The sequence below is a fragment of the Hippoglossus hippoglossus genome, chromosome 14 (assembly GCF_009819705.1).
Source record: "Hippoglossus hippoglossus isolate fHipHip1 chromosome 14, fHipHip1.pri, whole genome shotgun sequence".
NCBI classification, from domain to species: Eukaryota; Metazoa; Chordata; class Actinopteri; order Pleuronectiformes; family Pleuronectidae; genus Hippoglossus; species Hippoglossus hippoglossus.
The window spans coordinates 19,952,667-19,968,242 of NC_047164.1; the positions used below are offsets into that span (position 1 = coordinate 19,952,667).

Here is a 15,576-nt window from a genome sequence, read left to right on the forward strand (position 1 = left end):
ATGTCTTCTTGGCAGCTCATAACCTGTATCTCACAACCTGCTCGGCTCGCACAGAGCAGGTAATGACATGCACAAGGTATTATTGGATGCATTAATAGAAATGAAAACTACAGTCCTCCCGAGATTGTGTCAATATTATTCAGCGTTGATATTGAGAAGTCATTCCCGTGCTCTTCTTTACATTCAGAGTTACAACAGATTTAATGTAATGCATCTATTGATTACAGAGCAGGGGAGGATACTGTATCTGTCAGTATTCTCTGTTGGGAAGAGCCTGTTTACAAAGACCTTGGATGCTGCACTTGGTAAACTTATTGACCAGTAACTGGCTTGTTCAAATAAACCCCTGCTCATGAATATTGACCGACACCCCATAAAATATTGACAAGTGTGCTGTGCTAGATCCTTGGTTGTGTGTTGCTGTTTGTTTCCCTGCAGATGCAGGCAAGGATCGCATTCTTTCGAAATGTATTCACATGAGTGTTACACTCAGCTGTAAATAGCCCAAAAGTCCTCGTTTGCCTAAAAACAGAATCATCATTCAATGTAGTTAGTCATGGTCATGAGTATGATGACAACCTGGAGACGTTACAGTCTGAGGTAAGAGCTCATAAAACTTGCAGGGAAAATTCTTTTCTTTTCCCACTGTGTTCATCATTTCATGGTTCAATACCTTGTTTATTCAAAATCAAATCTTCATTTACAGATGAAATGAGTCCTGAAGTGTGTCTTAAAGTTTCTGTTGCATTTCATTAATACACCGCTCACTGAGATGTCAATTCCTTTTTCAGATTGCAAACATAATGCAAACTGCTCAAACAACCCTGCACACATAAAACCTAAATGAAGGTCAGTATGCATTTATGTGGGATCACAATGAAATACTAGTGCAGTGCTTAATGCTTTCTTTTTGAATCTGCAAAAGTGACCTATGATTAACTGGATTCAGTTTTTGCACAATTTTTTTGGGATTATTACTGTTCACGTGTGAGGCTTTTATAGAAGTTAGAAGATTTACTTCACTGTTGTTGTTCATCGTACATTGAATGTCATATTGCTTATTTCAGAGGTCTGTTAAGCAGCTGACACAATCTTTAGAGCGCAAAACATTGTGCTTTTACTTTGCAGAAAAATTGTTATAGAGAAAGTTATTCTATGAATGTTGCTGCTATGACTAAGATCAGCACCCGTGACTCCCGTGAAAGTCAGATATGCTGATATAGAAAAATCTAAATATGAAAATAATGTGGTAGAACATATTATTGCTGGTGGGCCAGTTTAGACTTGGCTAAACTGGCACATCAGTTGTTGGCCACTGGTGTGGTTTATCTGAGGATGTAGAAGAAGACATGTTGAACTCCGACCACAGACTGACTGTTAAGCCCCGCCCCCCCACTGACTTCTACGGAGCACTGCCTGCTTGTTTATTCAAAGTCTATTAATACTGAACTTATGAACTTACAAGTCCAAATCGCACCAAATGTGACACTGCACTTCCTTGGACCATCAACAACACACATGCTAAGTGTGAAGCCGATAATATGAACGGTTCTTGAGATATGCGTTCAACATACAGACAGACAGATGTTTGTGGAATTAGTGGGTAGAGAGTAAGGTCCAAATGCTTGAAATCACTTCTCCATTCAATTGACTGGAACTCAGACCTTAACAATAATGAGCTGAAAATTGAATGTAGACTCGGACCTCAGGAGTTAACTCAAACAAGGATCATTGTGTCTCACATTTGTTGTTTGTTTGAAACAGAGGTCGGCGATAACCATCAATCACAGCGCTACTTCAATTTACACATTTGTGCAAGTGTTGCAATTTTTTTTTACAGCGTGATCAACTAATGTAATGAGCGCAGTGCAGGAAGCTGAGGGGCGAGGCTGAAAGGGGGCAGGGGGTGGAGATGTGAGCTGGTGACAGTGCTGATGGGGCAATCAAGTGCTAACATGAGGAGGGGAGGCTTCCTGGGTGGTAAATAGGCTCTATATCAGTCAATTGAGGAAGGGGAGGGGAACACGTGGGCTGTGGAGCCCCCTCCAGCCCACACACAGCCCCCAATTAAACAATTAGGGGCCGAGGCTGCTCTGATCCTGCTGCACGAGGGCGTCCGCTACATCAACAGCCCTTCAGCCACCATGTTACATGCCCTTGAGTTGAACTCTAACATCCCCATTGCTCTCTGATAAACCCCCCTCCCCCTCTCTCTCTTTCTTACTCTCTCTCTGTCTCTCTCCCTGATCTAATTGCAGCGGTCCATATGGATGCTGGGAAAACTGCAGTGTCTGCAAACCTGGATGTATATCCTGTGGCTGCTGTTTCCTTTATTATGGCACAAACTGCTGTAATCCAAGAGTAAGATTGAGGATTGCATTGTACCATTATCTTTATGTGCCCATGTACACTCTGCTGGACCCTGGGTGTATAGCCTCCTACACGTGTCCTTGGAAATTTGAACGATAACAACTGTCCTGACAAATATTGATGCATGATCTGGGAATGTAACTCCACATTGGGAACCTGAACAATTACACCACCCTGAGACTCCATGAATGCTGTTTCCTTGGATGTGGCCCACCCTACAGTGTCACTGAGAAGAAAATGACAAAGCACCATGTCACAGAGGAATGCCGAGCATGTTGTACCCAGGTCAGACTCCTGACCGCAGGCCAGTTTTATGGTTTTGCTGACAGCTGCTTTTGATAGTGTAATTGTGACAATGATCTCACTCTCTCTCTCTCTCTCTCTCTCTCTCTCTCTCTCTCTCTCTCTCTCTCTCTCTCTCTCTCTCTCTCTCTCTTCCTCTGTCTCGAGGAGCTCTGCGCTCAGCCTTCCTCCCAGCGGGGGAGGTGGGGGAGCACATTTCATTAGCTTTCAATTCATATTGAATTTATTAATCCCATGCTGCTTCTGCAGGGTGGAAGGCTGCCTAAGAAGGGGGGAAATATCTTCGATATAGACACCTTTTCCTCCATCTGCTTACAATGTGTGTGCAAAAGTGTATGAAAGAGGGGGGAGGAAGGGGTGTGGGGGGCAAAGGAACCAAGAAGGCGGGAAGGGGAGAGGGGAGAGGGGAGAATAACAATGACAGCCTAACAACAAGGGCTTGTGAAAAGACTGCAGCAGGAAAAAGTGTGTCAGATCATTTACCAGCGGGGATGCACGACTTCGTCTTTTTAAAGGCAGCAGCCCTGCAGAAAGGCTCTTGTCTAGTCAGCACTGCAACAAAGGCGCAGCTATGGCTCTATTCGAGCGCCTGGAATGTTCCTGTGTGCACGGGGCCGGCACCCGAATAACGAACCCTCGGTTCCATCAAGGGAGAGAGCGCAGGGTTAACCTCGGCCAGACCTCGACCCCCAGATAGAGAAGCAAAGCCGTGTTGTAACAACGGGGCTGACAAGCACTTCACACTATTTAACGACAGAAGTGATTCAACAAAGAGCCGCTCTCTGCCTAACTGCCTCTGAATAACACTGTTTGACATTGTTCTGAAGAGACTGAGACGGGGAGTGTTGTAGCACACTGGCCCTGTACCAAAGCAGGTTGTAGAGTTAGATGTGATCTGGTGTCAGATGAAAAAAAAAAAGGTTTATGAATTCCTTGTGGAAACAGGGCACAGGAGACAGCTTTCACTTTCATTTTTTCTGCAAATCCGAATGTCCAAAAGCCATTGGGTTGGGAACACTGCCAGGAGAATAGGCAGCTAGAGAAAAGTAGAAACCGAAACACTTTAGATAGACATCTCCTTCTAAACATGACAAGCTCACAATACCTGTTTTCCTTGAACACCTGCCAATCAGCCCACACACTTTATCTGACTGAAATCAGACAATCATAAAAACACTTAATGGATCTTTCATTCATTTCCAATCAACTTCCTTGATGTGATCCTCCTCAAGACGGTTCAAAGGGAGCACGGCCCATTCTGCAGCGATCATCAAGAAGAGACAACTGCAAAGTTTGAAATAAGTTGAATAAGACAAAGATTTCCCCCATTGTGGCTTGTTTGACTTTCATTCTGCATGTTTCTATACTAAAATGATAACTCTATCCATGCAGATAAACAGCATAGTGTAAAGCCAAAACACATTGCATTCAGTTACATGTAATATCCTGTCTGTTTGTACCATATTTATCTATTTCCCTTTTTTAATAGTTTTTTTTTTTTTATTGGTTTGATACAAAAATTACATTTGGGAGCTCGACACAATGTAATGTCATTCTACTGTGCACTTGCCTGTGCGTGTGGTGTGAATGACAATAAATTGGATCTTGATCTTGATCTTGAACAGTAAAAATCCAAAGAATAGAAATTTGACTATGTCTGAACTGGAACCAAACAAGAGCCAATTAAATGTTGTGCATTCTGTTTCCTCCTGATTAACTTTTATTTTCATTGCCTCTCTCACCAGCCAACTGCGTCATTATGTTTTATGTTGCAGCACAAGTTGGAGTAGAGTTACTCTGCTCTTTCCAAGCTGCCACTTTATCAGCAGCTTTTAGTACTGTTGCGCTTTTATTTTCATGTTTTATTTCCTCCTTTCCGACCAAATTCACTGAATCACAGTGGTTACTACATAGGACAAAAACACAGTTCAGTTTATTCATTTATTCATAGCTCTTTGCTCAGTGTTGATTACAGTTCAGATAATTACCAAATGAGCCTAATATTGTAACTATTTGAATCTAGTGTGTTTTTATATTCCAGATCAGCCCCACGGCTCCTAATTATTATATTATTGTAACTCAGGCAAAAATCTGGGCTCTCGAGATGTTTTTTTGCTGCATTTTAATAACTTTGCAGTCAGGGCCAAGTGCTACTATGTGCGTAAATTAATGGAATAAGTGCTTGTTCTCACTATCTTCAAAAGATCCGCTCAATCTGTCTTTGCAGATGAGGCTTGTGGGTCCTCAATGAGCATGTTTGTTTGCGTGTGTGTGTGTGTGTGTGTGTGTGTGTGTGTGTGTGTGTGTGTGTGTGTGTGTGTGTGTGTGTGTGTGTGTGTGTGTGTACAAGAGAGACGAGGAAGGAGGGAGGGAAAGCAAAGAGCACATCTCGTGTGCTTTAACGTGGGGGCTGGGAGGATAGCTACTTTATTTGAACACGGCACGCTCGTTGACCTCTTCAGCTATTCTTTCTCTGCAGAGGCCAAGGGGGGGGGGGGGGGGGGGATATTACCACTTAGCCTCTGTAAACACAAGTTACGCTGTTGAACTATGGACCTCAGAGTCATGCTCTTAACTGCTGGATGCCGCAGCTTTGTCCGCCAATGAGAGAAAACCCTTTTTCAGCCGGTGTGGTCGATTTTATTGATTTGCAGAAAGCTTTTCAAATATGCCACGTGACTCTTGTGATCTTTCCGTAACAGCACTGTGCATCCTGTGTCTTGTCTGTGTGTCTAAGGTCATATATGGCAGACCCGTATTTTACACTTTCACTACTCCTCCCCAATATTTCTGAGTGCTGCTGAGTTAGAATATATATATGTCGGGACGTCTCCGTGGGATTAGATAAGAGGGAGCTTGAGATAAGTGAGAGAAAAGCATCACCAGATATGATAACAATCTGGTATCCACGTTAGTTCCTCTGCTGTGACAACTGCACTCATCGGCTGCACTATTAGATGTTTTCCTTCTGTTAAACAATCTTCTACAGATGGTATCATGCCACAGTTGTATTCCGTATCAAGGGGAGTGATGATAAAGCGTGGGAAGGGCTGAAAGTGAGATTATTATTCATTCCTATGGGGAGATTTAAGGTTGAGAAAGCTGCTCGGTCCTTGAGGATGGGATGGAAGACACAAAGCTGATTGTGCAGGCCCCTCAGAGGCTGCACAAAACAAGCACACAACTCTTGTTGTACATTGTGTTAATATTGGGTTTTAAGTGCTTGCACAATTGATATATCTACGCCAGATCATCTCGTGTAGATCTGGAATATTTGTTGTAGTAGTTGTTTGATGTGAGGGACAGATACTACTTTAGCTTGGGAGCAGTCTAGACATCAAGTGAAACTTTTTGTTCACGCACAAACAGGAACAATGCTGAGACATGTGAGAAAGCTTTTTATGTCTAGTGTCATGGTGTTTGTCTTAGATGATGTATGAACACACACTGTCTCTTTACTGTTCACAGATTGTATCTTCTGTAAGTTCAGGTAGGTGAAACATCTTCCCGGCCAATCACTGGAGCAAAGTGATCACCTCCCATGTTGCTGTTTGGTACAGTGTTGTTACTCTTCAGGCTACCACACCTTCATGACTCCATCAGCGTTTCAGGAGCAGCCGGCTGTTTTCTGGCCCTGGGGTCCTCCTGTCATCACCACCTTTATGGTCGGCTTTTCTCAAGATCTTTAAATATTGCAAATGGGAAGTGTTACTTATCCCTGGCACGGGAGAAAAGAACTGACACGGACTGTTGAATAATTCTGATTTATGAGCACGCCGCTACATAGTTACAGTATATTTATATATTTTTTAAACCACAAGGCAACAATGACTTCATAATAGTGACCGGTTAGAATAACAGAGACATTTTGTCGAGCCAGGATTATATACAGTAGCAAAAGCAGTGTTTAGAATCTGCTGAATAAAGGTTTCAATCAGAGGAGAGTTTTACTTATTAATTACTCATTAGGATAACAGAAGAAATGACAGGCTCGCTGCATGACCAGGTGCCAGTCAGTTCTAAAAAGAAAAGACCAAACCACTAAAGACAGCTTACATGGTCTTTATAATATTATAATAACCAGGCAATGCACTAACAACGACAAAAAACAACTCATCATTAATATTTTATAAATCTATGGTGCTCCAACTTGGAAATTACCTGAAAAACTAACTGTACAAAACAGATTATATGATCAGAGAGAGAATTTGTTTTGTTGGTGTTGATATTGTGTGTACGATTTGTTATATTTTCTTCACAGTGAGAGGATTTGATATACTGTTGAAATTATCCTCAAACATCGGCTCCAGTTGAACTGAATGTAACAACTGCAGTATTCACATGCGCAGCCGACAGAGGATGAACTAGAATGTTCAGTGGTAATGTAAATTCTGCTGGACACTGATGCCCATTTACATACAAACCAAAGGAATGGAATCAGAAAAGATTATTTTGTTTGGCTTATTTCTGTCATATTGTGCAGCTGTAATCGAAGCCCTTTTTGTTAAGCTCTCTTAAGATCAGTGGTGCAACAGCTCTCAGTTATGCAGTGCTTTATGATATTTTTGGTAAAAATCATATACACTATATTGCTATGTTTATTTTAAGAGCAAACATTGTGGAGTTTAATAATTAACAACTGTCTGGTTTGAGTCAGGAATTACTTGGAAGGAAATGCAGGCTGGTTCCAAGAGGATGACTACACTTCAAAAAAGACGTTTTTTAAACTAGTAATGTTAAATACTTTTACAGTAAATGAATAACACAAATCCTGCAAAGTGAAGTTACGGGTCCGTTAGTGCTGCACAACTGGCATGAGCAGAGGGAGTCGGGCCTTTGGCTGCTCGAGCACCTGCCCCTTTGGCACTCAGAGTCCAAAGTACCTGTGGCCTTCATCAAGAACAATTGACAATTAATAACAATTTAAAGATTTAGTTATACACGCCACATCGTGAACTTTCACCTGCACGACTTGGATGCTCAGTGTGAGAAGGAGAAGCACAGGGTAAGTTCACTTCTGGGGAAGTTCTGTTACATAAAATAATATGAGTTCTGTTTGAATATGGGTAGCTATTGTGCAACAAGTTATACTGAAATTTATGTTGGTGGTGTTTTAATATCACCTGCCTCTCTAAACAAATCTTAACTTGTTTATTAAATATAGGAGCCAACAGTTACATCATAGTTTAATATTATTTGCACTGCTGCATATACTGTATGTAATCTCAAGTCCCCCGGACATGTGACAGGGCAACAGGTTAGTGTGAAGATCAGAGAGACATCGACCAACCTTCATTCAGTCCATCGTCCCCCCAACACACCCCACACTTACTAACATGTCCTTAGTTGTGCTGTTTGACCTTTGTTTAGTCATCATTTAAGTTGTTTTGATTTTATTTATTCATCCATTTGTGCTCTCAGTCTGTCCTCTGTTCTCTTCAGTGATATACATGATTTATTCTTGCACTTCTGCACTTGATAAATATTTGATTTTAGTTGCCTTCTCTATGTACATGAAGCCCCGCTCTGCTGGAGTGGGGTGAGCGGGGTGAAATGAATGTATTCCATTGAAATAAAAAAAACAAAAACACAGGGCGCACCGGTGCATCTCGGGCCGCACGTTCTCATGTGTGCAAGTGCAACGTCTCGTGCGCTAGGTGGTGCACTGTGAAAGTGAGCAACTTTAGAGGGGCTGATCATTAGTAACAAAATCTGTTGCTCAGTAGCGCCACTTGCGCTCGGCCTAGCGGCAATACCTATCAGTCCTGTGTTATTACAGCCCTCATGACCACGACACCGGCAAGTTGGCAGAGGTCAGAGACGATGGTTGTGAGCGGGACTGTCAAAGTAAAACGTGTGCCACAATCAAAATGTTGCAGCGCCTAATTAAGATGCGTGGTACTTGAAGAAAAAGGGCAAATATATCTTCGTGTGATCGAATTCGAATGCCAGATTTGCTTTCCCTGAATCTGCATCCACTGTGTTAGTTGCAATGATGAAGGAAACATTGCAGCACTTTTACTTCGCCGGAAACGCCGCCCGCAGTCTGACGTGTGTCTGTCTGTCTTCGGCCAGCTTGACGAAGCTTTGACCACGAACGAGCCAATAGGCTGTGGAAGGCAGAGTTGTCCCTGTGGCCGCCATTAAAGAAAGGAATCCATGAATTCAAATGGAAACCAACAGGAACCGAGGCTGAGAAAAATGATCGGATCGATCGTTCTAATCTAGGCCGATGCCGGATTTCGAGGGGTTTTCACGGGATGCGTTTCGTGTTCAGAGAGGATTTTGCGATGGACGAGTGAGACAGGACGGCTTTTATTTTTTTTTTAAGCAGAGACCGTTCCAGGGCTAAGGGGGAGGGAGGGAGGGGGGGGGGGAGTTGCTTCTTTGCTCTCCTTTTCTTTTTGTTTTATGGACATTTGTCGCTTCCCTGCACGAGTTCCCACTGTGTGCTGCTGGAGATGTGGACGTGAGGGCCACACGGAGTCTTTTATCCGCTCTGGGCTCCGGCGGCGCGGGGAGAACTGCAGTCGGGGAGGTTGTTGAATTAACTCTCCTCCAGCCAAATGTTCCACAAAAAATATCTGTCGCTGATTTGAGCCTGCACACCTCCGAAAAAAAACACCAAAATCCGCCCGATTGTTCTTCATTTCCCCGGGACGCGACACAATGGAGAGTTGGACCTCGCAGTGAAGAAGGATGAGTTCTTGTTTTGTACCGAACGGGGCCAGCTTGGAGGATTGCCATTCCAATCTATTCTGTCTGGTAAGAGATTTAAAACTAAAGCAAAGCAGCCATTTTTAACTAGCTGAACGGGGGCTAAGCTAACGTTAGCCGCACGGGCATCAGTTGATAGCAGCTTAGCTAGGCTTTACGGCCCTGTCGAGCTGACATCTTCTCAGGACAAGGTTTCCCCCACAACGTGAACACGAGCCCTCCTGGGAAACACTTTGTCGCCGAGTTGTCATTTAAAAAAATCTCGTTTCTGACACATTTCCCACTTTTCCCCGGACACAAACACTGGAGGCTCGCGCCGCTCGCTCGTTAAAGCTCCACTTGTCTCTCGCATTACAGCAACAATATCTCCTGTTAACACGCTGGAATACGTGTTGTGCATTAGACGTGCTGAAGCCTGGACTCGTGTGTTCCCCGGGAGTTAGTTGTTGTTGTTGTGGCACTTTCTGGCTCTTCTACACAGTGTTTGTTATTAACTTCCCATCTCCTCCTCACTGCATTCCCACTATGTTTCATCAAGTGCTCTGCTTTAAATCGAACACGCACGTTTTACCACTGACAGTGGGGAAACCATGGTGCATTTGCTATTAGGTCTTTTTTTTGTGGAACACTGACAACTTAACTCCAGCGTGGACTAATGTCAGTGTCTAACTTGCCCTAGTCCCCCGCTTGTGTTTCCCCTCTGACAGCTATTGTCAAGCACCAGGCATGTAGAGAGATCGTTTGAGGTGACAGTATTTGTTTTCATGCCATTGTCTTGTTGATCTCCCTGGACCTGAGGCACAGGCCCCCGGGTTGAGTTCTAAAACTCTGTGGCATGCATGCATTCCTGTGCACTCCTACCGTCGAGGTAGCTACAAATCTCAACTTCACTTTCTGTTACCATGAAGCTGCAGTGTGAATTGGGTGGAAGCGTCTCACGCATTTCCTTGTTTGACTGCCAGGCTGTAAATATCTTTTTCATCAAACCCTGCTGTCAGTTGTGGGTTGGTTGTCATCACCCTTAATGGTTGAGGTTGTGCATCTAACCACATGGAAGTTCACAGGTATTTTTTCCAAATCCAATTTGAGATAAATGTCACAGCGATCATCCTCCCCAGTTTGTCTTTGCCACTGCAGCAGATGTAAAGGGGGTGCAGTCCCTCCTCTGGCTGGATAATCAAGAACATGGTCTGAATGTGTTTGTTGTCACAGTTAATTGGCTTGTCAGCAGGCTTAACTACAGTTTCACTTGAAGGTTTAGCCGAGGAGTGTAATACTCCCTTAATGTGCTCCTTTTAACATCTTGCCTCCTCCAGTGGGAAGTTGTTAATATGATTTACTATGTGCTGAAAGGTAAATATTTTGGCAGAGTAGATTTTTATTATTATTATTAAAGTGAGTGACACTGAATAGATTTGTGGTGCGGTGGAAATATCCCAAAGTTTCTAGGCTGTAGATAGATTTGATGTTGCATCTATGTGAAAAAGTTAAATGAGGAGCCGGGAGTAGAAAGTCATCAATTGCGATATTGACATAGATGCCTGTATAATAACAATATACCGAAATACTACTCTGCTTTCATCACAAATTGACACAGCTTCCTAGCTGTCCGCCCCCTAAAGGCAACATCTCATTGCAGAAAATCCCCCACTCTTTCAGCACTACACTTTTGGGTCGATTGTGTGTGCTGCACTGGTAATTACAATGTTTACGACAGCACTTGAAGGCAGCGCTGGCTACAGTGGACAGGCGAGGTGGAGGCTGGTCGTTGTGGTGCTGTGCCTGTCTGGCTGACATTTCCCTGCACAGTGAGACTAAGCATAACACCACTGCTGTTATGACTCACTCACTGAACAGACTCCACTTTGTGGTTTTATGGTGAAAGAATGTGAACACATTGTGGCACTTTTTCCCTGCTTCGTTTTTCAGCGGATTGGTTTTCTCTTGAGAACGATACTACTTGTTGCGTGCTTTTTTTTGGTATTCTAAAGCGAGCCTCTTGGAATCTACTTGGCATGTAAGTTTAGTTTATGTGTTCCTATATTATTATGCACTTATGGAGCTGGCTTGTTATGAAAATTGCAGTTTAGCCTGGCATGCATTTCAGTGTTGGAGTCGGTTCAAACCTTTATAAAAAGCCCTCCTGTTTGGTGGTAGCATTGAACGGGGCATGCAATAAATTAACAGGAACTATGTATAAACCAGGTCAAATGAAATTGATCGGTGACAGATAGGAAAAGTGACAGGGACTCGTTCGAGGGGAAGCATCTGCGACTTGATTTGAGCAGCATCACCTGTTGCTTGTCTCATATCTTGAAAAGCAGGATGGCAGCTGTTTGAACACGGTGTTCCCTACTGAGACCGAGAGCCCAAAGTGGCCCAAGGGAAGGTGAGCAGCTGGCAAAATCAGGGGTCGTAACCTCCCAAGTACGCATCACCTTAGGACAGCTTCTTTGGCCATATCTAGTGTCTTTGGCCTTAGATTCCCTCCCACAGCAGTCCTGTGAGTTTTGGCTTTGGTGTATGAAAGATAAAACTCCTCATGACCCACATCGCTCCTTCTGCCAGGACATTTTATAAGCAGTTGCTCGGATACCTGAGCAGTCGCTACACAGAAAGGAGGAAAGACTGTGCAGATTTACAGCAGTGTTTAAGGCATGTGCATGTGTAACACTAAGTTGGAAGGAAATACACCCTGTTTTTGCTCACAGACTATTTATTTATTTTTGAAAGGACAGACAGACTGCAGAAGGAGCATTTGGAGTTGATGGGGAGTGAAGTACTGATGTGTCTAATCTTTGATAGTGGGAGTATTAAGTTCTACCTCCTCAGGCTTCGAGTATGTACCTAGAGATGTAAATATTCTTGTGAGTAGCTTGGATAAGATTCAGCTCATAGTAGTTGTCATAAATACATTCATAATGCATTTTTTGCAAAATATGATTTAAGACAAATATGACAAGTCAGTTTTTTTAGTAAGTTTTGTACTTTGTAACTTGTAGACAACTTTTGAATCCTAAATTATATAACCCATTGCTCATCTATGCAACAATAGACATTGCATGTTGAAGAAGTCGTCCCTTTTTAAAAGCCTTTAAAAACATGTCAAAAAGTAACATTTAACTCCACATTAGTAAGTGTAGTTTTGTAATGTTATGTTATATTTTCATATATGTTACAAAATGCACTGTATGGTTGGTCAACTGTAAATCTAAGCTGTCTAAAAATGCATACAATATTTCTTCTTTTTTTTTTTTTAAACCCAGAATGCTGCCACTCAACAGTGCTAAATAATTCTTGACCACATATGTTTATTATTATTATTTCAATAAGGAGCGTTCGATTTTATAAAATTATTTGTAGAATCATAGAATGATTTTATTCACATCTATTATGAATCAGCAGAACATATACTTGGCCCACTTTCAGTGTAAACAACACCACTTCTGGTTGAAGTCTTGTGTGAACAGACTGGTTTCATTCAAAGGGACTTCACACATTTTCTTCTATTTCTCCAAAATAAGCTCAGCAGGTTTAAAACAAACTCATTCAGCTCCAGAGCTGCTGCAGACCCTCAGTTTAAAAACTTTTCTCACCAGCAACGTGGTCGTGATCTATACAGTGTTAGACCAATTCCACCAAAGGTCAGGTTACAGTCACTTAAACTTTATTAAGTTTCAATGGGGGTCCAGTTTATGTCAACCTTACCTCTACTTCCTCACAGTATGAAGCAGAGTTTCTTACTGGAAGTGATTTGGTTGAAATACTCTCAACATCCTTCTCCACTCTGTAGATTGTCAACATAACGTATTACATAAATTATTATTATACTTTAACAGCTTTCTGTGGAAACATTTTATATCCTCATGTCCATTCCTGCAGCTCTTGTGTTGTGCTATGATATTAACTGTTATAACACATCGTTCAGATATCAGGTCAAAAAATGATGGACCACAAATTCAACACCATCTTCATTTAGATCCTCATCGAATCTGTTTGAGAGACGTGGCTTTAATATGTGCTACTAGGTTATACTAATAGGAGTTTCTAATATCTTTACAATCCCATTTATTTGAATTAAGGTTGATAACATTTAAGGAAGACCCCTCAGTATAACCCAGCACAATTCAACAGCACCACGAATTAAAGCCTCGGAAATGGCCATTCAAATAAATTAACATGCTCTTTAACAGAGCCAATAAAAATAATATGAACGACATCATCCCAGTCTACATAATAAACTGTGCAAGTGAGTGAAGATTAATATATTCACTGTGTCAGCTGTTTCACTGAACTGCAGAATCAGTCTGATTTAAGAACGTGACTTAAAACTTAAAATAGGTCTGACACGGATTTATTTAATCACTGGAGTAAAAAGCACTTAAGAAAATCACCTGCAAATGTGTTTTTGTTTCAGCAAGGAAATGAGGTTTGAAGAGATTTACTGACGTGAATAAAAGTAACTTAAAGCCAGTTTCTCACGCAAACATTGCAGGAAACAGAAAATATGCAGCAATTGAATAAGTTAGACGGCGCATTGTGTAATGTTACATTACCATAACAGCAGAGGTGAATAAATCACTTGTTCTGCCTGTTAAGAATAATAATATCTCTTGCTTTGGCGAGGATACAAACTAAACAAACTAGTGCTGTCTGCCTGTCGCTGCGTCATAACTGAAGCGCTCCGTGATGCCTTTGCTCCAAGTGACCGTGCATTGCTGTTGTACTGCTGTGATAAGCCATTGCCAACTTCCAGAACTTGGGTCTTCCTCAAATACTCCCACATTTTAGATGATCCTGTGCTAGGTTTTGTAACTGCAGCCTGAGTTCTTTCGTAATCGATGACGTAGGTTATGTGGATGCTCACTCAAGCACTGACCTAGTCACCGACTGTAATTTAATGTTTCTATTTTTGAGTCTCTTAAGAACTGCTCATCCGAAAAAAAAAACGTCACAGCCAACGCTGCACTTCCCTGGGCCCTCGGCCACACACCAGCCGCGTTTAAAGTTGATCGGTTGAATGGCTGTCAGGAAGAGGGAAGGACAGAATTTAGGAAGATTATCTGTTTCACTGGCGTAAACGCAAAAATAAAAATATATCCAACCAAAGCCTCTCTTCATCCGGACCAAACTATAACATGAGCTGAAGTGAACCAACCTCCGCCAGTGATCCGCATGTCTGAACTTGTCTGATTTAATTTTTTTAAAAACCCACACAGTGTTACATGGTTGGATGATTTTATACTGTACATCACAGAGTTTGAGACTGTTATTTTATGTATTTCACAATATCTTCACATTGAGCTGTGGTTAGGTGTTAATCCGTGGCATGTTCCCAACGTGTGTGTGAGTGTGTGAGGAAAGGGTGCCTCCTTGCATCTGGTTTTAGCTATTTAACTACTTTTGCCAGGATGTAATTTAAGAATAAGTTGTAATTATTGTGCATCTATATATAGTTTTTTCTTTATGATAAAGTTTGATATTAAGGACAAAGATGTCAGATATAGACTTAGAGTAATAAAAATGTTCCATTAATGAGGCATTCATTACAGGGGATAGTAACCCACAGCATTTGGTTATACTTAAAACCACAGTTTCTGTAGTGAATGTTTTTTTTAAATGACATGTTCTAAATTAGATTAATTTTTTCACTTGCCTAGTTGCAATGAAACTGCACCATAGATAGAAACATCTTGCTTGTAACCGTTAAAAAGGAAAGAACTGTAATCTAAGATGAAGACTTCTGCTATTGCTTGTTTTGTAGGTTGTTCTATTTAATTCGTGCATTAACAGCACAGCAGCTGCATCAGTCCATATTTACGTTGCACGTGCTACTGAAGCTCAACTTCAAAACAAAGGATGCCGTCAGTTCACTTTTCCCTGCGTGTTCAGTTGCACTGCAGCAACCGTAGATCAGTCAGTGTTTTCTCTGCATCCCGTTTAAAAGTCAGCTGATTCCATGCTGACTGTTAATTAGAGTATTTAACTGTGTTTACACCACATGTGACGGTTGTTTGATGATCTGTGCCATTAATATATCACTTGAAACCACAAATGTCTGGTGAGAGAGTCTGTAACTAGCAGATATTTTTATTATTAAATAATTCACAGTTGGTTGATAATCCAAGTTCTCATCAGTTTATGTAATTGTCTTTTCAATTAATGGTGTAGTTTTTCATTGATTGT

The 15,576-nt window shown here is 41.8% G+C and overlaps 1 protein-coding gene across 1 annotated transcript in view; it reads left to right on the plus strand.

Moving 5' to 3' along the window:
* Positions 1-9,372: 9,372 nt before the first annotated feature.
* Positions 9,373-15,576, plus strand: part of med13a (mediator complex subunit 13a) — a 78,182-nt gene continuing 71,978 nt past the window's right edge. The window contains exon 1 of the mRNA XM_034606153.1: positions 9,373-9,438. Coding sequence (XP_034462044.1) covers positions 9,373-9,438 — 66 coding nt within the window. The remainder of the gene's footprint in view (positions 9,439-15,576) is intronic.